At 37.1% G+C, this 25,240-nt stretch overlaps 10 protein-coding genes across 10 annotated transcripts in view; 2 read left to right on the top strand and 8 right to left on the bottom strand. All coding sequences in view use genetic code 12, as the record gives it.

Moving 5' to 3' along the window:
- CORT_0C02745 (Iff5 GPI-anchored protein) overlaps window positions 1–1,061 on the bottom strand; it is a gene marked incomplete at both ends in the record, with an annotated part of 2,574 nt that extends 1,513 nt beyond the window's left edge. The window contains one exon of the mRNA XM_003868506.1: window positions 1–1,061. This exon is cut by the window's left edge and continues 1,513 nt beyond it. Coding sequence (XP_003868554.1) covers window positions 1–1,061 — 1,061 coding nt within the window.
- A 4,734-nt stretch (window positions 1,062–5,795) lies between these two features.
- Window positions 5,796–8,120, bottom strand: CORT_0C02750 (hypothetical protein; the record flags this gene model as incomplete). Its single annotated transcript, XM_003868507.1, has 1 exon — window positions 5,796–8,120. One exon carries the CDS (start codon window positions 8,118–8,120, stop codon window positions 5,796–5,798), a length of 2,325 nt encoding a protein of 774 aa, XP_003868555.1.
- A 3,030-nt stretch (window positions 8,121–11,150) lies between these two features.
- On the bottom strand, window positions 11,151–14,468 carry CORT_0C02760 (Met10 sulfite reductase; the record flags this gene model as incomplete). Its single annotated transcript, XM_003868508.1, has 1 exon — window positions 11,151–14,468. One exon carries the CDS (start codon window positions 14,466–14,468, stop codon window positions 11,151–11,153), a length of 3,318 nt encoding a protein of 1,105 aa, XP_003868556.1.
- Window positions 14,469–15,404: 936 nt separating this feature from the next.
- Window positions 15,405–17,330, bottom strand: CORT_0C02770 (hypothetical protein; the record flags this gene model as incomplete). Its single annotated transcript, XM_003868509.1, has 1 exon — window positions 15,405–17,330. One exon carries the CDS (start codon window positions 17,328–17,330, stop codon window positions 15,405–15,407), a length of 1,926 nt encoding a protein of 641 aa, XP_003868557.1.
- A 255-nt stretch (window positions 17,331–17,585) lies between these two features.
- CORT_0C02780 (hypothetical protein) lies at window positions 17,586–18,707 on the bottom strand (the record flags this gene model as incomplete). Its single annotated transcript, XM_003868510.1, has 1 exon — window positions 17,586–18,707. One exon carries the CDS (start codon window positions 18,705–18,707, stop codon window positions 17,586–17,588), a length of 1,122 nt encoding a protein of 373 aa, XP_003868558.1.
- A 174-nt stretch (window positions 18,708–18,881) lies between these two features.
- On the bottom strand, window positions 18,882–19,547 carry CORT_0C02790 (Pex17 peroxin; the record flags this gene model as incomplete). The annotated part of the gene is made up of 1 exon (XM_003868511.1): window positions 18,882–19,547. The coding sequence occupies one exon, from the start codon at window positions 19,545–19,547 to the stop codon at window positions 18,882–18,884; it is 666 nt and encodes a 221-aa protein (XP_003868559.1).
- A 177-nt stretch (window positions 19,548–19,724) lies between these two features.
- Window positions 19,725–20,387, bottom strand: CORT_0C02800 (hypothetical protein; the record flags this gene model as incomplete). Its single annotated transcript, XM_003868512.1, has 1 exon — window positions 19,725–20,387. One exon carries the CDS (start codon window positions 20,385–20,387, stop codon window positions 19,725–19,727), a length of 663 nt encoding a protein of 220 aa, XP_003868560.1.
- A 212-nt stretch (window positions 20,388–20,599) lies between these two features.
- On the top strand, window positions 20,600–20,728 carry CORT_0C02810 (adhesin-like protein; the record flags this gene model as incomplete). Its single annotated transcript, XM_003868513.1, has 1 exon — window positions 20,600–20,728. One exon carries the CDS (start codon window positions 20,600–20,602, stop codon window positions 20,726–20,728), a length of 129 nt encoding a protein of 42 aa, XP_003868561.1.
- A 930-nt stretch (window positions 20,729–21,658) lies between these two features.
- CORT_0C02820 (Kis1 Snf1p complex scaffold protein) lies at window positions 21,659–22,996 on the top strand (the record flags this gene model as incomplete). Its single annotated transcript, XM_003868514.1, has 1 exon — window positions 21,659–22,996. The coding sequence occupies one exon, from the start codon at window positions 21,659–21,661 to the stop codon at window positions 22,994–22,996; it is 1,338 nt and encodes a 445-aa protein (XP_003868562.1).
- Window positions 22,997–23,120: 124 nt separating this feature from the next.
- On the bottom strand, window positions 23,121–23,729 carry CORT_0C02830 (Ddr48 protein; the record flags this gene model as incomplete). Its single annotated transcript, XM_003868515.1, has 1 exon — window positions 23,121–23,729. The coding sequence occupies one exon, from the start codon at window positions 23,727–23,729 to the stop codon at window positions 23,121–23,123; it is 609 nt and encodes a 202-aa protein (XP_003868563.1).
- Between the last annotated feature and the right edge of the window lie 1,511 nt (window positions 23,730–25,240).

The following is a 25,240-nucleotide window of genomic DNA, read 5'->3' on the forward strand; positions in this document are numbered from 1 at the left end:
GTGATCGTGGTCGTGTATTCAGTTGGTTGTGCGCCGGGAATTTGTGGTAGCGATTTACAAACACGGCACTGACTTGGCAAACCAGGATTTGGGACTGGCCCGTTGTATTGAATTGAGCCTAAAAGCGTAGACGGTAAACCGGCACCATTATCAGTCACAACTTGGAACTTAGAAGAATCATACCCAGTACCAATATTAAAATATTGCAGTAACAACCCAGCTACCTTTAAAGTTAAAACACCTGTGGCTGAATTGTACGACCACGGATTACCAATTAACGCGAAAAGTGGAATTGTTAAACCAATCTTATTAGCAACCCCATTGACTTGTCCAAAGTTACGTACGTTGAAAGTTTGTGGTGTGGATAATGCTTGCACAATCATGGACGATTTACCGTCTGCCAAATAAAACGTTTGTCCCGTTGAGACAGACAAAGCCGCGTTGGTAATGTAAATGCTCGAGTCAGCATCAGCAGTAATGCATCCAGTACCAGCAATTGTAGTTGTCTGTTGATATACTTCGTTATGGAAACAAATTTGACCGTTGTTGCTAATTGCTCCTAAAGCAGTTCCTAAGTTGACGTAACCCTCATTTCTTTGATTTTGATAAAATACAAGTAAACCAGTATTCTTCCAGCTGGCGGCAGTGATACCCATGTTGCTGGCTACAACCCCTGATGCACCCAAGTACATTTCTCCATTGTTCTCAAATGATAATCCAATAAGATTGTAGTTTGAGGAGGTTAAGGAAGCAAGTGAATTGAATGAAATGATACCGTTGTTGGTGATGGAATTCAACAATCCCAACAACGTAACTTGTAACGAAAGTATTGGTGAAGTACTTGAAATGTATAAGCCTGCATTGGATTGAACGTTTAAACTTGAAACAAAAGCAGAAACAGCATTATTAATAATAGACCAATAAGCGCCAGAGTGAACAGTGATATCTCCAACATTCAAATTTATGAGACCTCTCTCAATAGTGTTTGATGTGATATCCAAACCTAATACTGTAGCAACCAAGAAACAGGTTATGAAGTACGACTTTGAAAATATGAACATTTCCTGTTATTGAATTGTTTTGATGGGTACAAAAGAAAAGAAATATACAGGAAAGTTAGAGGGTTTTTTTGAGCTATTTATAATGTTTCAATTGCATATAGGATATTAGAATGTCTTCAAGTAAACACAAGCTCAAACCGTAAATACAAGTAGTCAAAATTGTAGTGAACGCTAACATTCCAATGGTTTGGGGGTATAAAAGCCAGTGAATTTGTTATTGTTAGCTGTTCAATGTGCTAAACCAACAAAAAAAATTTAAAAGGGAAAGAGTTACAAAACCGAGTAAGGCAAAAAACATTATTATTAAATTTAAAAAGCAAAAAATAGACTTTGTTCGTAAAAGACATCAAGGACACACAGATTTAAATTTCCTAGAAGGGCTTAAGGAAAAGCGAGCGTGGAGATTCGTATTGCATCAAACGTAATTGAGACGGCATAGTTGTTAAAATCGCTAATGAATACAATGAACGCCGTTAAGAAACTTAAGTTTAACGAGACTACAGAAATGTGATGAAAAAAATCACCTAAGTGGAAAATAGAGGGGTTGAATACACCACTAATTGAACCTATTTCCGTCGTTGGTTGGTCTTCGAATATTAGGGAGTAGCAAAATGGTTGTTATGACTTGTGCAGATTATATCAAGGCGTCCGATTTGCGGGTTTACCCACAATTACTAAAAAAGAGGTGAGGGAAAATAACACAGACACCACACATTTTCTTGAACTCGTCCGTATGTTTTTGTGTGACTGCTGATATTTCATATGTTAAACACACGACTGTCTATATTTGGGGATGGTTGGGGTAGGATGAGTTACGATAAAGAATGTTGAAAAGGTATTGTGCTGTCAGGGCCGTTTGTGAGAGACTTGTAAATAAAGCTTGAGAATAATACTACTTTTTTGTAGTGGGATTATGGAAGATAAGTAAAGCAAACTTTTGTAAACCTCTTGACGAATTCATTGTACTACTAAACACATTTGACTTTTCTTTTCTACCTCTTTTGTTTAAAAACAAAAGAAATCCAAAAGATTTAGATTTTGCGGATTTCAGTAGATTCAATGCCCAAAAAGGTAAAATCGTTTTAATGGGCATAGACACAATAGTGCAACTACTCAACCATATCCAATGTGCGGGTAAATCTTTTGTCAGTGCAAGTGGAATAACAATGGGTAGGGGTGAAGGCTTTGTTCAATTTCATGTCAATGAAAACAAATAGTGCTATTTGGCACTTAGTACATTTTTTGAGTGCAGCTGCTCCTCTAAATTGTTTTCCAACTCTAATTGGATATGTCTGTTTTTTCATTGATTGATTCTTTGGTTTTGCAAAAGCTGCTGAAGTTAGGGGGGCGACAATAGTTCTTGAGGTTGGTGGGTGCAAGTCGCTCATAACTACAACTCTCAAATCATTTCTACATCTCTATTGCGTTCAGCATAAATTGCTCCCAACTAAACCTAGAAATACCAATCCCTTTTGTGTTTATGCACTGCGATTCCTGCAAATGTTTCTGCTTCTACAAAACTAGGTGTAGGTTAAAATTCAGCAAAATTTTTTAGTTCACATATAAAAGGATATGTACCGTGATTAAATTATAATGTTCAATTCATTTCATAGTTTTCTTGTGGCATTTAAAACTTTCACGAAACATATTGGACTTTGAACTATTGCCATGGGTATTAAAACTAGATGTGGAGGGAAAACATGTCATGCAACTCCTCTTTTTTGAAATGAAGCCTGTATTATCTAATATGCTGTGACTTTATGTAGATTTTATTGTTTTTTGAGTCCCTTTTTGGCTTCTTTATTTCCTCATTGGGTGGTGTATTTCATCTATCCCTTCGTGTCTTGCCGAATTCTTTAAAATACTGCCTTCCTCAAGTTAACATAACCGAGCTGCATTTATGAGACTAATAAATTAAAGGCGTTTATCAGCACTACATTCCTATACCCTTAGTAATATTACTATTGTCATAAGGTTGAGAGAGAATAGTAAACAAAACATATACTTAATAAAGTCGCTTACTATAGAGTACGCTTAAATACATGCTCTATAAGCATTACAAATATCTTTGGCTCATCCATAATTCTTAATCATTTAACAATTTGAACCCTCTAACTAAAGTGTAAAAAAAGGTTTATTCATAATAATAGAGTGTATCTTTTTACACATGTACAACACACTAAATTTAAATATTTTATTTTGTTTTAATTTAACACGCTATACATATTTTCTTGAGGCAGTGACATACGTTTATTATTTTTCCCTTTTTTTGTGACACATTATTATGTTAGAGAAAGGTATAGGGTAGTGTGCACGCACTGAAACTTTCAAGCCTGAAAAGAACTAAAGTGAGCGAGTCACTCGTTAAATGCAAACGTACGCTATTTTGAGACTGCATTCAAGTTGAAGAAACGCCTCAAAGAGCGTGACGTAACTAAAAATTATAAGTTGTTGCGAGCAGCAATATACCTGCGTGAGGAATCTTGAGACAGCGATTACTTGCCTCTAATTAGACTACAGACTAAAACTGGCTTGCTCGGTATATTGCTGGACTACTAAGGAAAGAAAATGAAAGGGACCACAAGGGCCCTCTTAGATTAACATTTTTAAATTCTTTCCTAAAGTAATTAATAAGATGGTTATGGTTAGGTATAAACCTCTAAGTTAAAATACCGTGTAACTTTGTTGGGCTATTATTAATAATAATGGGGAAACGACAACAGATGGTTATGAGATTTCCATCCCAATTTAGGTTTTCCATTCCCGTCTAGTATTACACAAAAGCAAAATTTCAATTGTGTTGTGTTTTCCTTTGCATTAAATCGTGATATTATTATACGAAAACCAAATGACACACTTTCTGTAAGGAATTACGAAACGGTTCTGTACCCTTTTTTGTTTTTGTATCTCTTTTGTTACTTTTTGTATTGGATTTTGACAACTACAATCGTTGTATTTCTTTAAGCTTCTTCTCTCAATCATTTTGTATTGATGAGCGATAGCACACTCCCTTATTGCTATAGGCAAGAGAAACTTATGTCCACTGCAAAAACACGATTCATGATTTTGGCCACCAGTGGAAGGTATAGACGAGAATACTTTTCTTTGGACATATTGTGTGGGGTGAGTAGACGATGGTTTGTATTATCAATATGTGACAAGTGTTCTCAACACTCACTCAAAAGTTTGTCATATATTTTTGTGTTGGGTTGGTATGGGAACAAAGAGTTAACAGCCCTTGCGTGTAATAGTTCTTATACCTTTTAATCCTTCATATTTTACTTTTGCTTACACATTTTGTGTGAGTGGTGGTTTTGCCTTTTTTACGTCAAGTATACACCTTGAACTTCACTGCGAATATCTCTGTATTAATATAGCTGCACGATTCGGTTCAAAGCTTTAATGAGCAGTAAGTATAAAACAATTTTCGAATATATGAAAGCACGAAAGATTATAAAAGTGTGGGGTAACATCACATACACTTCTGAAAAAACGATGAGGTTTCAAGTTTATGGTCGTGTAGAAATCCTAAAGCCGTACTTTACACAAATATTAGATCTTGCGTGCAATACGGCATAGTGCAAAATGAAGTGGTCAAAATTTTTTTCCACAGAAAATTGAAGAATGGAGTAAGACACCAAGTATTACATAAGCAAGTTTGAAAGCGTTAAAATCGGTCATTGTAGCAGCAGCCATCGACACTTTTTCTTCAGGCTGTAATTATTTCTTTGTTAACAACACAAGTTTACCTACACATGAAAATCCAAGATTAAAATTTACGAGATCCACTTGGATATTTGAAGTATCACCAGACATGTGAGTTATTTCGTTCTGCGGCATAGTCCACTCTCGTATATGATTTACGATGCGGAATCTAGACTATTGTGGAGATGAGGTCACTATTGCAAACTATCAAAAGTGGAGCAAAGTTTTTTGGTTTGTAGGAGTTACAGAAGTTTATAATTATAGAATGATCTTCTCCAGTAGTATTGCCTAATTCATTAGCCCATTGGTTAATCTACCAGTCCAGTCGACTCTTTACTGTACAATAAACCCTGACCCCTCGCCTTATGGTGTATTTTATTCTTGCACTCTTTTAAGTTGAAACTGCTAACAAATTACGCAAATTTCTGAAAATCAAGATGGTGTTTGACTATCTCCACTTAGAGAGATAACAGCATAGAATTAATTCAATAATACAAGTATAGTATTCGAAGAGGACAAATGACAAAAATTGGCCAGCTATGATTCCTTATAAAAATCCAAAGGCCAATATGCTTGTTTAAGGTGTTAACTTTTTGAAAAACCTGGTCTATCCTCCATTGTAGAAAATGATCAATCAAGATGGCTTGTTGAAGGGAGGGGTTTTGCTACTACTTTTGTGGTACACATCTACGATACACCCTTGAGAAAAGTTATTTATTTGTGCATTATAGGGACCGAAAATAAAATGTAAATTAGAACTCCACAATATGACCAAATGTTATGATTCAATTAAAGAACAGGAGTCAAACTTGAACATCAAGTTTGAAATAGATAAACCGAAAACATAAATAAGCTACTGGTTAATTAATCGCAGATCGCAAAGACCCGTCTATATTGGGGAAAAATCGACCGGCTAAACCAAGTTTAGAATAAGTTAAAATTTCAGAAGCAACATCAATACCAAACCCCTAATGGACACTCAGTTGAGTATAGGGTTGATACAGGTTCCACAACTGCCCCTGACAAATCTCAAAAGTTGACCACCATCATCATGATGCACACAATTATACTTGTGGTCGGAGATACCTTCAATACAGAGGCTAAACCCTCATAAGAAGTAATACCAGTAGTTGAAGTAGGTTCAATAGATTGCGATGGCAATGTGGACTCATTAACAGCTGTAGGTGCATTTGTTCCTTCTCCTGTAGCACTAGAACTAACATATAAGCCGTCATCCACGCCAGCACCAATATCATTATGACCATCAAGCCCTACACTAGAGTCTGAACCAGCGTTAGAACCAAAACCATTGTCACTACCTGAACCAGCATTGGAGCTTGAACGATTATCAGAACCGGAGCCATTGTCATCATCAGCTTCTGTACTAGCGCCTGGACCATTATCACTACCAGAAGCAGTCTTAGTACCGACTGCTGCATTAGTGGTTGAGCTTTGATTGGATTTGGAACCAGTATTAAGGCCTGGTCTGGAGTTGGATCCCATATCTGGTAGCCTCGTAGGTGTTCCTGTTTTAGTAGTCCCTGTTTCATTGTCCGTACCAGCACCAGTAGAGCTGGGTACCTTGCCGGTTGGCTCCGTAGCACCAGTTGATCCAGAACCACTTTCTGAAGAGTAGTCACTTAATCCAGAAATACCGTCCATAGCATCACCAGTTGGTTCAGAAGCATCACCAGTTGGTTCAGATGCATTGCCAGTTGATTCTGATGCATTACCAGTAGGTTCGGATGCATTGCCAGTAGGTTCGCCTGTTGGTTCAGATGCGCCACCAGTTGGTTCTGATGTATTTTCTGAGGTAGTGATTGTCTCAGAGGGTGGCCCAAAGGTGCTGATTGTACTCGATGAACTGCCCGACTGTGTCACAATACCTGTTTCAGTTTCAACAGATCCATCTGATTTAGTCACAAGCCAAGTGGTAGTAACCATCGTTGTTTCCGTTGTTGTTGTTGTGTCTGTGATTGTTGTCGTCGAGTCGTATGACTCAGTATCTGTCTCAGATGGTGGCCCAAAGGTGCTGATTGTACTCGATGAACTGCCCGACTGTGTCACAATACCTGTTTCAGTTTCAACAGATCCATCTGATTTAGTCACAAGCCAAGTGGTAGTAACCATCGTTGTTTCCGTTGTTGTTGTTGTGTCTGTGATTGTTGTCGTAGAATCAAAACTTTCTGATGTCTCGGACTTTGCTATAGTACTTTTCGTTTCAGCACCAGTAGTGGAATCAGAATTTTTCCTTGTTGTTGTATGAGAAGTTTCTAGAGCAGTTTCAATTGAATAAGTTGGTGGTGGATTATCAACTCCTGGTATTCCTGGTATTGACTTACATGGCTTGCACTCAGATGGCATTCCTGGGTTTGGTGGTGGACCATTGTATTGCACGGCACCCAAATAAATTCCTGGAATTCCCTTACTTGTATCACTTACAACCTGGAATTTGGTAAAGTCATATCCAGTTCCAATTTCAAAGTTTTGTGAGTACAATCCAACGTACAATGTCAAAATACCATCTCTCGCGTTGTAGCTAAAAGGACTCTTTCCAGGGACTGAAGAATACAAAGTAGCAGTCAAACCAATCTTGTTTGCGACTCCATTGGTTGTTCCAAAACCTCTAACGTGGAAAGTTTGTGGGTCATTGATTGATCCAACGGCCATGATGGATGTTTCACCGTTGGCCAAGTAAAAGATTTCGTCCTCAGATATTTTTAAATTGGTATTGATAAAGTAGAATGATGATTTACCTTGGGCAGTAATACAACCTGAGCCCATCATACCTGCGAGTTGATACCAGTTTTGATTAGTGAAACAGATTTGACCATTGTTGACGATTGATTGTGCATCCATACCCAAATATGTGTAACTATCACTCTTCATTTTTTGATAAATATGGATTAATCCGTTGTTATGCCAGTCTAATGACTTGATACCACTAACAACTGAACCTTCGCCCGAAGCTGAGAAGAACAAGTCACCATTGTTTTCAAACTTGTTACCCATAATCATAAACACATATCCTGGTGCACCTTTAATTGCGTTAAAGGATACAACTCCATTATTAACAAAGCCATAAATCATATCCATCAAAGTGGCAGACAAAGCAACATTTGGGCTAACAGAAGAAACGTAAAGACCAGCGTTTGTATCAACTCTAATGTTTCCATGAAAATCTGATGCAGCATTGTTGATGATAGACCAAATGGCCCCAGAGAAAATATGGACATCACCATTACCGACATATTGGGTACCCCAGTCGACAGTTGTACCTCCATGTAACTCCCTAGCCCAAACAGTGGCAATAAATAGCCACACCGCGAACTGAGCTCTTAATAATAGTTGCATGAGTAAAAACCGGTTTGCGTTTCCAAACTTTTATAATATCCAAAAATATAGCAAGCTAAGTAGAATTTGTTGGTCTCTCTAGGGGTTCTATGAAATGACATGTTGAGAGTACCATAGGGCTATTTATACACTTCCCCTGCTGGTGATATTACCTTTGCAACAAGACAGCAATGAAAAATCAAACATTGCGCCATTACTAGATCGTTGTTACTTTTGACTATCGTCGAACGGTTAAGTGGGTCTGGATTTTAGACCCTGCATTCGTGAAAGGCATAAATCCCCGTCGTCAAATAATTCTGCATTTTAGAACATTAGGCGACAGATAATCAAACACTTGTGCGTGTTGATTTTTTTTCAATTTCGAAAGTTTTTTCATAATACCTACGAAAGTGAAAGAACGGTTTGTGTGAGTTTTTTAACTAGCATTACTGTTTGAGTTCAATTGAAGTACACCATCTTATTGGTAATCATAGGATCGAATTTAATTGCAGTTTACTTTCAAAATGCATATTTGTTGATGAATTGCAAATGTACGCCTCAAACAACGCACTATAATATCGACTTTTCTGATCATATATGTCTCTTTAAACGCGTTGAAAGTCTTTTGAGCAGCATTCAATAAGTCATGAAACAAACCAATTGAGTTAACAGTCTTTTAGCTAAAGCTATACTATTCTTAATGCAACAGCCGACATTCTAGTGATAATACCGTACTTGCTCAGCAATCAGATATTTCCACTTCCTCTCAAAGCAAATCTCTTAGCAAAAACTAGCTCTCTCACGCGCCATTCTTTGAGACCATAAATTTTTTACAACTCCATTGCTGATGTACGTGAACCACCGGTAGGGTAGAAATGGCACGCTTGTATAATTTTCGAATTTTGACAACGAATTACAGTGTGCTTCCTGACATGGGCAGATTATGAATTGGGGTGGTCTAACTTACTAGTAATACGTAATTTGTCTGATGCAAGCACTCCGAGTAAATGGATGATGGAAGTTTTAATGTGTCAGCCAGTTTGGTGTTGTTTTTGTTTACATTTGGCCATCTCTTGGCTCTTTTGTGCATGTAGAAAAGACGATGAATGTAGTGCTGCTAGATGAAATGGGCAATACCTGGGCTGTACAAACAGGCTAAAACGTGGTCCATTTATTATTTGTTCTTTATCGTGTGCGTACATGAGTGGAAGCATTCCTAGTGCTTAGAAGTGAATGTTAACCATAGTACAGACATTTTACACAAATAGTTTAAGTAGTGGATATTAATATTACTGAGTGTGTAAAGTTATTTTTCCGTACAAAGACGCTACCAAAGTACTATAAATTATATTATCTATAAAAATGGTAAGATAAATTCTCTTTGGTCTTTGTACCTTTAGATTTGCTCTCCTTAAAAATAATTTAAAATAAAAGTATTGTAGTGTCTTTTTGGTAAGCTCATGCATGTTGGAAAATATCACCTTATATAAGGATATCTGTATAAGCCAGCCTTATTACGGTCCTTACTTAAATACTGTGTGATAGAGTAAGAGAAGTGTTGTACATCATATGATTACTATATAAATCCTGCAGTTACAACAAATACAGAAGTATTATTGGCAGCAATAGGGACGAATAATAAGCGATAGTCGATCATGATAAGATTTTCTGTCCACCAAGTGCAAAACCTTTTTATACAAAAGAGTTTCGTTCCAAGCTACAACAACTAGAAAAGCTCTATCATGTTGAACCATTATAGTTTCATCGATACATCTCCTCGCACTTGTGAAGCATCAAGGGTCCAAATTCAATCCGCTTCGAGATACCTTCATGCACCTTTGCGCCATGTTGTTGTTTCACAGCAAAATGTGGCAGTGTGGACCCTGTATTGAAAAATTGACAAATCCTTAATTAAGTTATTTGTAAATGGTCCCATTCTTCCTACAGTGGCTCAAAGAGGTAACTAAATTACTTTATTTGGGCAAGTACCTTTAAAGGGGTTTCCCAACCCCTTCTTTTTATTCAAATATGGTATTCCGTTTCAATCATATTCCTTTGGTTTTAGATAATGTTTCCACAGCGAGAGATAGCGAAAAAGTTGACCTCAACGTTATCGCTCATCTCAGTTCTGTCGTATATAACTTGGTTTGACAACAAAAGAACCAAAGATATTTGTACCTGTGCAGTACGAAAGGAAATTCTTCTTCTCCCTTCCATTGAAGCAATTATTTTAAAGTTGACATTTTCAAAGGAATCGTACCATTTACAAAATTAAAATTAATGTTTCTATCTTTTCTCCTTTCTGTGTTAAAGTTTTCACGTTTTCCCACTACTGAACACATTGATCTTGTTTAAAAAATACAAATCTATATGCAAGATGAACCATTACTACTCTTGCCCTACATTTTTTGAGATTGGAGGTCGAATCGATTTACAGGTGGCGACTAAAAAAACATTTTATTGAGTTTATTTTAAAAATAATTAAAACCCTTTCACAAAATAGAATCCATTTGCCGAAGTATTTTGTTTTTGTTGAATTTTAGTTCTCAAATTAGTGTAATACGATTGAGGTAAAAGAAGAAAAAAGAAATTTTGAAGTTGCAAAACATCTCCAAAATGAGAATAAAATCAATTCTTGAGGATCACAAGAAGATTCTCTTGTCAGAAAAAGCAATACTCCAGGGCCTAATTGTTTTCATTGTAATGCACCCTAATCGCGTGAGAGATACTGGTAGTTCTTCTTTGTAAAATTGGTGTGCCTCCGTTCTTGCAAAATAACACCCGATCGAAATATGATTATTATGTATCTTGGGGATTATTCAAAAAAGGGATTTCGTAACCCTTCTCCTGGGTCCTCATTATTTCATGTGAATTCATCTCTTTTGTCTCTAATAAGGTTTAGCTACTATCCTTGAGATTTGTAATAAAGTTGACTCGCCTTTACACGGTGACACTAAAAATGGTTCGATTTCAAAAATTCCTCGAAGTGGATACATTGGAGAGAAGTACCATTTTTGGAAAACTCTATTTTATATTCAAAACACAAAACATCTAATAAACTTCTAAAATATATCTTCCTTCTTCTTTCATGTCTTCGACGACTTTAGCCACGTCCTTTAATTCCTCGCCTTCAAGTTTAGCGCCATTTGACACGATATCCTCTAAACAAGCAGTAATATCTGGTACAGGCCATGTAGGACCACATAAATAGAATGAACCGTTCTTGCTCACAATTGCATCAGTCAAGTCATTGATAGATTCTCTGATTTTATCCTGAATGTAAATCTTTTGAGGTTGATCCCTAGAGAATGCAGCACCAATGTGTGTCAATAATCCAGCATCTCTGTAAGCCTCCCAGATTTCACCATAAAGATATTCTTCCTTTTTATGTCTTGATCCCATGTAAAGATAAATTTCACCAATTTCATGACCCTGTTGTCGTTGCCAAATCTTCTCCTCGATGAAAGCTTTGAATGGAGCTAATCCAGTACCCAAACCAGACATGACAATTGGCTGTGTCGTTAATGGTGGTAGCTTCATAACTGAGGGCTTAACACTAACAACCAATTCATCGCCAACCTTCAAATCGGACAAGTACTTTGAACAATGACCGTACCTCAATCTTCCCTTAGGGTCAATCCAGTCAACGACAACAACTAACAAATGCACTGCATTAGGATGAATCTTTTGTGACGATGCAATTGAATATTCTCTTCTCTTCAATGGAGCAATGATTTTTACCAAATCGCCAAATTTTGGCCTTGCGGATTTGAATTCTTCCAAGATATCGAAATATGAATCAAAATCAACATCTTGTCTTTTTTTCAACTCTTCTGCTCCCTCTGCACTTGCTAATTTGGTCAAGTGTTCCTTCTCCTTAGGTTCGGATGCAAATTCAGCTAAAGATTCATAAAATCTCTTTGGTGGTTTACCCAAAAAGTCAATTGATTCGCTCAAGATATGTCTTGCAGACCTAATTTCAACCAAGTCTGGATTTTCTTTGTTGGTTAATTCAACTAAAGAGTCACCATCAACATTATAAAATTTAAGGAAAGCTTCAACTTGTTCAGAATTGTTTCTTCCATGAATACCCAATGCCTCACCAATTTCATATTTCAAGCCAGTTCCAGTAATATCAAATTCAATATGGAAAATATTTCTTGAGTATTCAGCTGGTGTTAACCTCTTGTTTTCTTGCACTTTGACAACGAAGTTTGTGACTGGCAAGTCTGGTCTCAAATCTTTGCTAAGCTTAAATGCCTCGGGGAAAACGATCTTTTGAGCAATGTGTTTGTGGAAAGTATTGTTAATTTCTTCAGGTTTTTCAAGTGGCACTCTCGGGTTGGGAAAAACTGAAGTCTCGGTAACAAAGAATGGAAGAGGTTCGACTTCTTTCTCTTGGAAGTTTTCCTCAACATTCTTATCGGTGGTGTTGAATGCTTCCTCCTTCTTCTCAGCAGATGCTTCCTCTTTCTTATCACCTTCATCTTGTTGAAGAACCTCTTCTTTCAAATCTTGCCACTCGGGCAACACTTCAAGGTTTACAATTGCATTCTTTAAATCGGTAGCCTTAATAAAGTTGTCTAAAACTGTTGCCAACAATTCAAATGAGCCACCATTAGCTTGTAACAACTTGTTGACAATGTAATCTCCCAATTCAGGCAAAGTTGCTCTCCAAAAAGCCAATTGTAATAAAAGTTCCGCAGTCAAACCCTTGGTTCCGTTGTTGGTTTCATCCAAAGCATCAACAACTGTAAAGTCAACGGCAACAAGTTTATTATGGTTCAAAGCCAATGACTTCTTGAATTCAAGTGGTAATTTCTCCACATCAATCAGTTGTTTTTGATTGATATAAATGACAGTAGCACCAGGTTTAGCAGTTGCCAAAATATCGTAATAGTTCAACAAAGATAAGTCCTCGATGACAACAACATCTGCTGCATCAGTCGTGCTGAATGGTCCAGTAGTAGAAGTAATTTGTGAAAAGAATACACCACCTGATTTCGAGTTATCAAATTTGTTTCTAATAGCAACATTCTTTGAGTCATCCAAAGACAAGGAAAGAGCCAACTTGTCAACCGTATCAACAACGATACGATCATCTCTGCTCCAGAACAAGTATTGTCCTTCAGGTGATGTGTTGGCAGTAATGATTTGATCTTTAGGCTCGCTATTGTAAGAAGGCAAAATATTTTCAATCTTCACATGGAAATCAAACTTAGAAATTGTTTTTGCAATGGTGATGGGTGTCCAGTTGAAATCAAATGGGTATTTGAATTCTTCAATTGAAAGAGAATAATATCTGTTACTCAAAAATAAAGCAGCACTAATATCTGCCTTCAACTTGTCATTACCAGGTGTCAACACCACCAACTTTTCGGTTGAATCAGGGATGGCCTGTAAAAAGTTATCCTGGTTGAATGGAAGTGGGACCCTAACTTGCACTAACCCGATGTCTTCATTGATAAGGTTTTTCCATTGCTCATTGATATGAGTTCCATAGGCAACAAACACAGTTTTAGCATTCTTTCCACCCACATACTCAAACTGAGAGTAGCTTTTTCCAGTAAATTTGTTCAATAATGCGAAAGCAGCATCAACACTAAGATCTGCTGGTGGAGCAGAATCTAACAAGTTTTGATACAATTGGCCAATCTCCTCAACTGACAACACTTCCTCAAATTTCTTGAAGTTCTTGGCAGCCTCAACACCCTCATATAAAAATATTGAGGGTTTACCGGTACCAAAAGCATAAAAATGGTTCAAAATTGCCAAGTGTTGACTCTCATCACCAGTTTCAGTAGGAGTAAAGATCGGGAAATTCAAATCTCTAGCAGCATTTAAAACTCTTCCATAGTTGGATACCAATGCATTATCAACAAAATCAACTGCTGAAACATTCAAAGCCAATGGTGCTTTTTGTCCTGATAAAGAGCTTCTCATATAATCAATACCACTGGCACCTAAAATGGTTGAAACTGGTTGACCATTAGTTCCGTTCTTTTTAAAATATCCCAAAATAGCATTAGAAGCACCTGACCTAACTTCAAATTTGTTGTAAAATGGAACAATACCGAAAGCATTTGATTGTTGGTTGTGTAACCAAACTTGAATGTACGAGTCTAGTAAGTTCTCTGCACCAACAGTTTCGTAGCTGAAAATTTTTGATGCAATAGCATAAACTGTCTGGTTGATGAGGGTACCAGTTGATGTGTAAGTTGTGCCTCTGATCAGTTTAGGGTCTGTGGTTAAACCAAAGGGATTGGATGTGACTAATCTTGAAACACTTGAACCACCAAAACTAACTTCGCTGGCGGTGATACCATTCGGGCTCTTGGGAGCCTCTTCACTAAGTACGTGTGGAACCATATTAAGTACCGATGAATGATAATACTTATTTGTGATGAACTGTATGGATGTATTCGTTTACTTTATGCAAAAAAGATCTTTTATCAATAAATTTTCAATCATGTCACGTGTAAGCAACTAATTAAATTAATTGATATGAGATTTGAAAATTTCTTTTTTTGTTATTGTGGGGCGTGTGTCAAAAAAATTTAATTGTCAACGATTTAATGCGCCGACACTTTTATCCGAGGAGAGTAAGAACAAGGGTTGCTCAGATTGTTTGTGTTACATAGTCCAGGTTCCCCTAACTTCTGGTATAAGCTCAATCACAGAGATCCATGAGGCTTTGCTTTATTCCTTATGTAAGGAATATATCGTGAGAAAACGCTGCAAAAAATTGAATAACTACACTTTTATTCAATTTTTTGCAGCATTATTGTACTAAAAGAGATCAGTAAAAAATTATATTAATATACTAGTTTCTGTACTTAAAGAACATTTCAATAAGTGTGTCCGAGATCTGCAAATGAAGTTTAGAATTACCTTTATAACAGACTAGCTACCGTTAAAGTGTATTGTAACACACACACTTCAGTATAACATAGTTTCTTGATAAAATTGTAGATTAGCAATGAGTACCCAGTCAACTTTCATATTCTACACAATATCTACACAATAAAAAAAATTGATAGAGCATAGAAGACAGTCTCTGTGTAATCCCTCATAGTAGCTATACGTGGTGAAATTACTCATATACTTTGGAAAATTCGATTAACCCAATTAGTCGACATTGTTTAACATATCACGTGATACATGATCACGTGCATCAAATTTTAGGTCATAGTAAACCTGTTTGCAGAGTATTCGCTTACAAAACGTGATCCAGTCTGTGGTATACCGTTAGTTTGAAGCATTGCTTTCATTCAATTATACTTTCCCTATTAAATATATTACAGCTCATTTTCTCTTCTTATTAATTTCTGCGTTCAACGCGATACTTCCGATACTAGCTTTTCTTCTTTTTCTAGGCTCCTCTTCAGTGACTGTCTTTGGTGAGGGAGATGAAATATTAGCCTCTTTTTGTGCCGATGAATTACTCGATGCATTCAGTTTCTGCGCCTCTTGGTTCATACTTCGAGGTAGTTGTTGATTTAGTTGCAGTTGCGGTAGTGGGGATTGGCTCTGCATTGATGATTGTTGAAGGTGTTTTTGTGCCGTTGCCGCAACTGGTGGCGGACCTTGGAATTGCATTGGTTGACTTTGAGATGGTACACCAAAACCATTAGGGAATGCTCCTCTAGCCATTTGGAAATTTGCCGGTATCGTTGCTTGAGGCGTGGTGAGAAGGAGCTCTAGGGCTCTTTGGGGGGACTTGATATTATTCAATTGACTAAAATCCATTAAATGTTTCATATGAGTCAAGATGTCGGCAAGTTGCAAATTCCTAGTGTTAATTTTACCCAATCCAAATGTAGACACATTTTGTATCGTTTTGGAATTGTAGTAGACATCATTTGCAGATTTACTCTTCAGCGGCAGTTTGTTCAAAGAGTTCAAATTGATTAAGCTTTCGTAAGTGAGGCAGTTTACATCTATCCATTCAATTCGCAAGTCTCGACTCATTAGGATTTTAACATTTCCATTTAGTTTGGAAGTGGAATCGTCTTTATAAATCAAATCGATTTCAAGCTTTGAAACGATTATGATCGATCCATTATTTAAAACTTGAAATTTCATCCCAGGTAGAAAAATGGAAAACCTTGAAAATTCAGATTGTAAAACACAGCTGGAAAAAAACCGAGGTGCTGTGTTTGTATTTAGTTCAAAATGGTTAGCTAAATTTGAATCATTGATTCCTTTGCCAGCCAATTTCAAAAAACTAAAATTTAAACCAGTCACTTCACTCAATGACTTATCGATTTCGCTTGTTATAGACTTGGAAAAATTCAACCTCAATGTTGAATTAGATAAGAAATAAGCTGGCGTGATTCTTTGCCAAAACTCAACATTCCTTAAATTATCATGTGCTTCATTGCTCAAAAAATCAATCAAGTCTAGAACACGCATGGCTGCAGCATTTCCCAAATTTCTTTTGATTATACGCGCATTAAATTCTTGCTGTATTTGCTCTGCTGGGGTCAATATTGGCTGCTGCTGGTTCTGACCAGGTGGGAATTTATTTCGCGAAGCCGGTATAAAAGCAGCATTCCCATCAACGAAACCCATATTGAATGAAGGTGGAACGGGTATCTGCAGTCCTGGTTGTTGAAAGATTATGCCACCGGGTGCTTGTTTAATACCTCCTTGGTGCCCTTGCTGGTTCAATGCATGACTGGAGGTGGGGTCGTTCGCCAGTGATTTCTGGTTTCCTTGGCTGGAAAGTGGGGATTGTGAATTTCCCACTGCTGGCGTGTGTCCTTGCGAGTCGTTACCAGAATTTGTTTGTACGGTCGCTTGTTGCGACATGGTTCTTGATAACGGTACCGGCCTCCCATTAACTATATTGCCATTTGGTTGTAGGTTCTGTGTATTCGTGGGGACAGATTGTACACTAACAGTACTTCCGTTGAAGTTTGAGTTTCGTTGCAATCCTGGCCTGGATGTATTAGGAACGCTTTCATTGCCTATTTCCATTTGCTGAGCGGAATTTCCATTTGGCTGTCTCATAAATTGTTGTGCAGGAGTTCTGTTTGGTCTTTGATGTTGGACTCCACTGTTATTTCCTGCTAGTGAATTAATTGCTTGCCGTTGAAATGGCTGTTGTTGTTGTTGTTGTTGTTGTTGTTGTTGTGGTAGTGGTGCAGACTGTAATGGCTGTTGGAACTGGTTATGAGGAGTTTGAGCAAAAACCTGCTGTTGGTGCAGCTGCGAATTAACGTTCATCAAATGAGTGATATTAAAAATGTCCCGACCACGCTGGGAATTTTATTTTCCTTATCGAAGATGGTACAAGAATTTCAATTTTCAAAAGTGATTTTTGTCTCCCTTGACAGATTTTTTGTTTATCATGACAATCTCTGATATTTTTTTATTCAAAGTTTTTCTTGCCCTTTTTCTAATGATACAAGGGTGCAAAGGCATTTTTGAAGCATGACCTCTAATGCAAAGTAGATTGCTATACTATTTACTCATACGACACTATTTATAAGCAAGTACTGAATTACCATTTAAAGAAGTTGTATTGTTAACATAACGTATCAAAGCAGGGTGATTTAAGGTTGCCCTTCTTTCCTTATAGTATGACTTTGAATCTTCATCAATTCCAACCGATCCTTCTTTATCCTCAGCTATGGTTTCCCTTGATTTTGTTGCTCTTCTTTTCAATAGCTTATTTAATGTATCTCGTTTCTCCTCTTCCAAAATCTTATTCTTATAATCCTGCCTCTTTCGTGCATTCTCGGCTTTTCTCAATGCTATTTCTTCTTCAGTCTCCTCTTTAACCTTCTTATGTTTTGGCTTCTTTCCACTTGCATCCAATTCGAAATATGGGTCTTCTATTGCACCAGAAACGTCAGTATTGAGTCGTGCTCTTTGCCTTTCTGTCATTTTGGATACATCATTGACAGAGCTTGGAATGTATTCTTCTTCCTCATCTGTAAGTAGTAGTTCAGGGTCCAAATCTGGATGTTGCGGCTTACGGACAGGTACTGCTTTTACTTTTACTCTTTTGGTACCTTTTGGAGGGGTTTCTATCTCAGACAAATCTTCAGAAAAGTCATCTCCATCGTCTTGGTAGTAGTTCATCTGTATTTTTCGCGTGTTTCTCGAACTTCCTAATGTGGTGGATGGGATATCACTCACGGCTTTTCCGTCTTTCCTCGTGGGTGGTTTGATTTTAATCTTGATTGATTTTTTACCTTTCCCCTGTGTAGTTCCTCTTTTCAATGGTACATCACGCTCACCATACTCATTATCATCCTTTGGTTCCAAATCATCGTCCATGTCCGAGGGCTCATTTTCAAAGTTGGCGTCCATATCTTCTTCTTCCTCTTCGTCGTTACTCAAACTTGCCAATTCTTTATCAAGATCCTCTTCCTCTTCTCCCAGAATATCCTCGGATCTAGAAACTGCCTTTCTTTGTCTACTTTGAGCTGCGGATCTTGATTTGTTGCGTTGTGGTTGGTAATCCTCCTCCTCATCATAAGCATCTATGTCTTCATTGTCATTTGAATCTGTTTCTAGTGGCGACTCTTCATCTGAAAAATTTGTGTTTGATTCGTCTTCTTCTTCACTACTGATAATAATCTTTGGTTTCGCCATTGCTGTGTTATAGATATAATGCTTGGTCGCAACTCGTGATGAAATGCGTTGGAATTAGAATATTTACTTATTTTTTCTACCACTTACAATAGTAGAAATATAGTATTGACCAAACAGAGTAAAACTTCCCAAGAAATCAATTACAAATCTATAACGTATAATCACAGAGTTCTATTAAACCTGCCCACTCATATACAATCCTTTTATACTTCTAACTTCATTCTTTGTATCAACAACAATATTCCTTTTCTTAGTTTTACCACCACTAGGTCCAGCTTCCAAACCAGTATCCAAAGTGAAAAACTCTTGATCATCAAAGTATACCAAATCTGATTTGTTTTGTAAATCCTTGATTGCAAAGTTGACACCTTTATAATTCGTGAAATCTTCCATTGACCAGTGCTTAACATAAGTATTGAGTAATGATGACATTTTCACCATCTTTTGATGTAGCTCCCCCTGTAATAATCTATCCTCTACAGTATTTTGCTTCTCTGGCTGTGATTCCGTTTGAATTATAGCATCAGCATGTAATTTTCCATTCCTTTTAATGGCTACAATAGGTATATAACTCACTTTGGTGATCATTTTCAAATAAATATTCCTCAAGTTCAGTCTCATACATTCAAGGAATTCTAACCTTCGAGAATTTGACGTTTCTAGCAAGGGTTTGACAATGAAAAATCCAACCAAGTATGATACTATCAATGCAAGAGACCCACCATTGGTTAATCTGATGAGGTATACCAAAAGACCTGATTTTGGCTTTGTAGATCTCAAGTTGTAAGTCGATGGGTCATATGCTGACTCAGGTATGGTGAGTTTGGGCACATAAGACATGCTAACTAATTTGCTGGAAGGACAATTGAAGAGTAATTTGCGTAGATAAAAATTCTGCGGGGCGATTTTGACTTTAAGCCGTGGTTCTATTCGCTACCAAATATATATTATAGGTACCGTGGGCTATACATGGCATTCTTTCATATACATAGAAGTTCAATCTTTTATATACATTTGCTAAAATTGACTTTGAATTCTATTATAATGCTTGTTCAATTCATCCCCATCGTTAGACTTTTCAGAACTGCTAAAATTTTTCCTTCCATTGTGAACTTTGTTATCACGGACTTTTGAGTTGTTGGCTGTTTGTTTTCTTTTCTGTATTTGTAAGAGCTTTCTCTCCTTCCTTTGAGTTATCTTCTCTTCGTCAATATCATTTGGTACCCATTTACTTTTCAAAATGCGTCGTATAGCTTCTGGTGATATATGGAAAAACTGAGCCAAATCAATCGTTCTATATTGTGGAAATGTCTCTTTAAGCTCTTTGACTTTGATCATCTCTTGTCTGCTTAGTTTCCGCTTGGGATTCCATTGGTCGTATTTTGACTTCTGTGTTAATACTCTTTTGATCCAAGGCGGAATAGTATGGTTTGGTGATAATTTTGCCCTTCTTGATTGCTCTGCCGATTTCATTTCTTCTAAGAGTGTCTTTGGCTCATGCCTTTTTATACATTTTGTTGGCGGTAGACTTTGAGCACTTTTAGTAGTTGATTTCAATAGCACATCTTTATGAGGAATATTGGATTTAAATCTGTATTGAGCTAGACAGGACAAAGTTAGAGTCGGCCTCAATAAAGAACGTGTAATACTGTAATACACAGTAGAATATCGTATTGTCATTAGAAATTACGACAAGTAAACTTGTGTTGTAGTATATGAATTGAAATGAATATTTGCACTCAGATGAGCTGGGAGAACTGATTAGATACTGCATACAAATATCACCAAAGTGAGCAAACGAAAAGACACAGTTTTAAAAAAACGATCGAAAGTAGGCGTCTAAACAAGCACCTTCATCTTCATTCACACAACCTTTCTAAGCTTAACAAGAAATGATACTGGATAGTCAGTTGAATACTATTGCATTGACCTTTGGGTTTGCCTCCATTATTTTGATCTTGGTGTATCATGCTATTTCCACCAATATCAACAATCTTCAACACAAGAAAAAGGTACAATAAATATAGGCTTCAGTCGCTTGGAAGGGGTTGAACACAGTCCACTCTCGAATTGAATAGGGGACTGAATAATGAGTATACCACATATATAGAGGAATTAATATATATCATTGAATAAGGAACAACATCAACTAATGCGGAGGTAACTTTGCATGTTATATTATATTTCTAATGAAGATGAAGAACATGATAACGGAAGATCATAGGAACCTCAAGAGGGCAACAAGTGCGTGACCAAATTAAAAGGGAATGACATTTGGTTATATGGAAACCTCTCCCCCTCTCATTATCCATGTGTCATAAAAGTCCTAATTGCGACACAAAAATACCAGATAAGAAGAGTATATTTATAGAGCAAGCAAAGAAAAGAAATATTGTAAATAGAATAGGAGAATATGAACAAGTGATTGTATAAGTTTATTTGCATATGAGCTAGATTTAGATCTGTAAATGTGTATAACGTGTTAAACCTTAAAAGCTCTTTATGTTAGGGGACCAAATAGAAGAGAACAGCGAATTTGATTTGAGAAAAGGCGGGACAGAAGGAACGACAGAGAAAAAAATTAAAATCATTCATACAATAGACAACGGTTATTTGACTATTGTAAAGAGAGTCTATTACCATATTTCATCACTTTATATCAACCACATAAACCATCGCTTTTACAACAAAGACCAAAGGACCAATTATTGCGTCCTTTTAACTATCTCAAACTTATGAACTTGTCATCATATTGCTAACATTTTGCATATCATCAACAACAAATTGACTCCTATTTTTACCTTCGTTAATAAAATTTGAACACTTGACTAATAAGCCAATCATATACTTCCTTACACGTCAACACGAAACCCATTATATTAGCATTAGTGACACTTCGATCATATATTGACACTTTACAGAACACCAACAAACCAAAGATATTCAACCCAATGATCAATACAGAGACAGGAGTTCAAGACTCTGCAATCAACAGTGACTCATCCAACACTACAAAGGATGTGTCTATGGTAGATGTAAGCAAAGTCAATGGTGAGAGCAAACCAACGAATAATGAGACGAATGTAACACATACCGAACAACCACCAATAAGAAGAAGGTCAACCTTGATTTTAACTGATGAAGCTGAAGCAGAAGCAGAATCTGATCGGATGAATATTGACAAGAAAGATGCGGATCAAGGTAGCGGTGGTGATATAGAAGATGAAGATAGAATGCACGTTGACAATTCGTCCTCGAACCTATGTGGAAATCAAGGAGTGCATGAGAGACGCCAATCACAGTCACAACAACAACAGCAACCACAACCACAACCACAACCACAACCACAACCACAACCACAGCAACCACAGCAACAACCACAGCAGCAACAACAAGCTCCAGCTCCTCCCGCCGTTACAGTACCAGTAGATATTCAATGGGTACAGAGTGGTGAAAAAGTATATGTCACTGGTTCATTTACAGGATGGAGAAAAATGATTGGATTGGTGAAACAACCAGATGGAAATTTCATGATAACTTTGGGTTTACCAGTAGGTACTCATAGGTTTAGATTTGTTGTTGATAATGAATTACGATTTTCAGACTTTTTACCTACAGCCACTGATCAAATGGGGAATTTTGTCAATTATATTGAGATTACACCCGAAAACATCCAACAACATTTGGATGAACAATACGGAATACAAGAAGATCAACCATATGCGCAGCAGCAACAACCACCACCACCACCACCACAATCATCGCAAGCACAAGCTGCGCCACAACAATTTCAACCAGAAAGAAGGAGATCGGTCTCTTCATCTGTATCCAGTCGAAGATCATCTACATCACGATCAAGAACAGATTCAATGTGGCGATTGACCAATGATGACGATGATATGGGTAATGGGTATTCAAGATATCACGATAACGAAGAAGATGACGAATCAAGTCATCGAAAACTTGAATATATAAATGATATACCACCCATTTTCACTGATCCAAAAGTAATGGAACAATATTACGTTGCAATTGAAAAACAATCAAGATCAAATAGTAATCAACAACAAGCATGGTTACATCCACCTCAATTACCACCCCATTTAGAAAGTGTTATATTGAATAATTTCAATAGTAACGATAATAATTCCGGGGCTTTACCAATACCAAATCATGTTGTTTTGAACCATTTGGCTACTACTTCGATAAAACATAACACCTTGGCAGTTGCTTCAATTGTACGATACAAACGGAAATATGTAACTCAAGTTTTATATGCTCCTTTGTGATGGGGGGATGGGTTAATAGATATGTCGAGAATATATAGTTTACTGTGTAGTAATCCGAAGCGATAGTCGTGAGATACAAAAATAACTAAACTATATAATCAATCGAATAAGCTTCTTTGCCCCGTTAGAAATCACTTCTGTTGGAAGATCCATAAGAATCATCGTTACCATATCCGCTGTTTCCACCAGATCTATTTGATGAACCAAAATTATCATCGTCACCACCTCTTCTATTTGATGAACCAAAGTTGTTATCATCATCGTTTCCATAAGAGTTCCCACCACCTGATCTGTTGGAAGATCCATAAGAGTCGTCGTTACCATAACCACTACCTGATCTGTTTGATGAACCGTAGTTATCATCATCATTACCAAAAGTTGATGAATTACCACCTCTCTTATTGGATGATCCATAAGAATCATCATCGTTACCAAAGGTGTTTCCACCCGATCTGTTTGATGAGCCATAAGAATCATCATTTCCATATCCACCACCAGATCTATTTGATGATCCATAAGAATCATCATTGCCAAATGAAGAATCACCACCCCTCTTATTTGAAGAGCCGTAGCTATCGTCATTATTGTTGCCAGAAGAGCCGAAATTGGATGATCCAAAGTTGTCGTCGCCGTTGTTGTTTCCACTAGTTCTTGATGATCCACCATAACTGTCATCGTTATCATCACCTCTTCTCCTATCTTCTTTATCGTCTTTACCAAATCCAAATACCATTGTTGCTAATTAGTTAATTGAGTTAATTAAATTTTACACAGTGTGAAAAGTAGACGTTTCAGGAGCAAGGGGATGCTCTTATATATTGGGGTTTTTTTGACAGTATACTTTTGGAATTGCATGATACACAAACACACAGGGACACACGTTTATTGTTAATTTGTTTAGAGAAAAGACTAAATGAAATTTCAAATGACTTTCATGCTTTCTGCTCCGTTCCTTCGTCTCTCCTCTTCTCATTTGTCATCTCCATTTCTTCCGCACACCCCCTTTTTATTTTTAATTCCATACTTTACATACTTTACATTCTGTTTCGAGCCTTTGTCTTTGTGTTCTTGAAGAACGTGCAGTGAGGTAATAATAAATATTTCTTGAGGGGAGAGAGAAAGCAAAATGAGGCCCCACCCTGTGTCCTTTATCAATGGTTCTTCCAACCAATTGAATATGTCCATCAATCTGGTATCAATTGGGACACTGGAGCTCATGAAGCATTGATTGACCGCCACATTTTATTTCGTGTATGACTTGAAACACGAAAAGGTTTGTTTGTTGAAAATATTCGCCGGTTGACACAAAAACAGGAATTTCATATTAAAGCATCTCACAGTAACTATAGTGTGGCTTAAAGACAAAAGGGAGATTGTCGGTGAACTGGATATGATGAAACGTGTACCCAATTAAAAGCAAGTAATGCTTCTTTCTCCCTTATTAAGTCCCCTCACCTACTGCTGATGATAGCATAGCCCCTCAAACCAAAAGTTCGATTGTATACAGGAATGCATTATCTTTTTTATACAAACGTCATTAATTCTATGTTTAGTTATGCATTAGCAGGATAACGTAATAATCGAAGCTTGAGTGCTTTTCGTCAATAAGGAGTGTTTATTGTGTGTTTGTTTGCTAATGGGGGCGGTATTTTACCTTCTGGTAATTAGACCTGTCCGACACTTCGTTACACATGTGTATAATGCAATTTTAAAGGCCGATATTCGGAGCAGTTGCCCAGTAGTCTTCAGTACTTACAATACCCCTTCTCTTTATACTTTCACATCATTCCAATAACGGCAAACATGTATCTTACTTAGACGTAATAGCTTAATCATGTTCTAAGATTGACTGGGAGAAGACATTACACAAAACCTTATATATCGCCGAGAATGTTTCATTTTACGACAATAGACAGTAATACACCATACTCAGGATGTAATAGTCCTTGAGACCCCGCAAGCATACAACAGCTTCTATCTATTCAGTCGCGAAACTACTACATATCGCCTTATTGAAGTACAGTTGCAAGTTGAGAGGAACGTGGCCTTTCCTCTCTTACAAAATATCGCGCCGCGTTAATTACCAAATACAGATATATACTAATAAAAGTGCCTTCAACAGCCTATACCCTAGAAAATACCAGAATCTTCAATTTTCTACAGCAGTAAAATTAATATAACATTTCAGCTATATAATGAGAGGGAATGGGACTCAAAGAGCTCCATTGGGACATTATAATTCCG

The sequence above is a fragment of the Candida orthopsilosis genome (genome assembly GCF_000315875.1).
Source record: "Candida orthopsilosis Co 90-125, chromosome 3 draft sequence".
NCBI classification, from domain to species: domain Eukaryota; kingdom Fungi; phylum Ascomycota; class Pichiomycetes; order Serinales; family Debaryomycetaceae; genus Lodderomyces; species Lodderomyces orthopsilosis.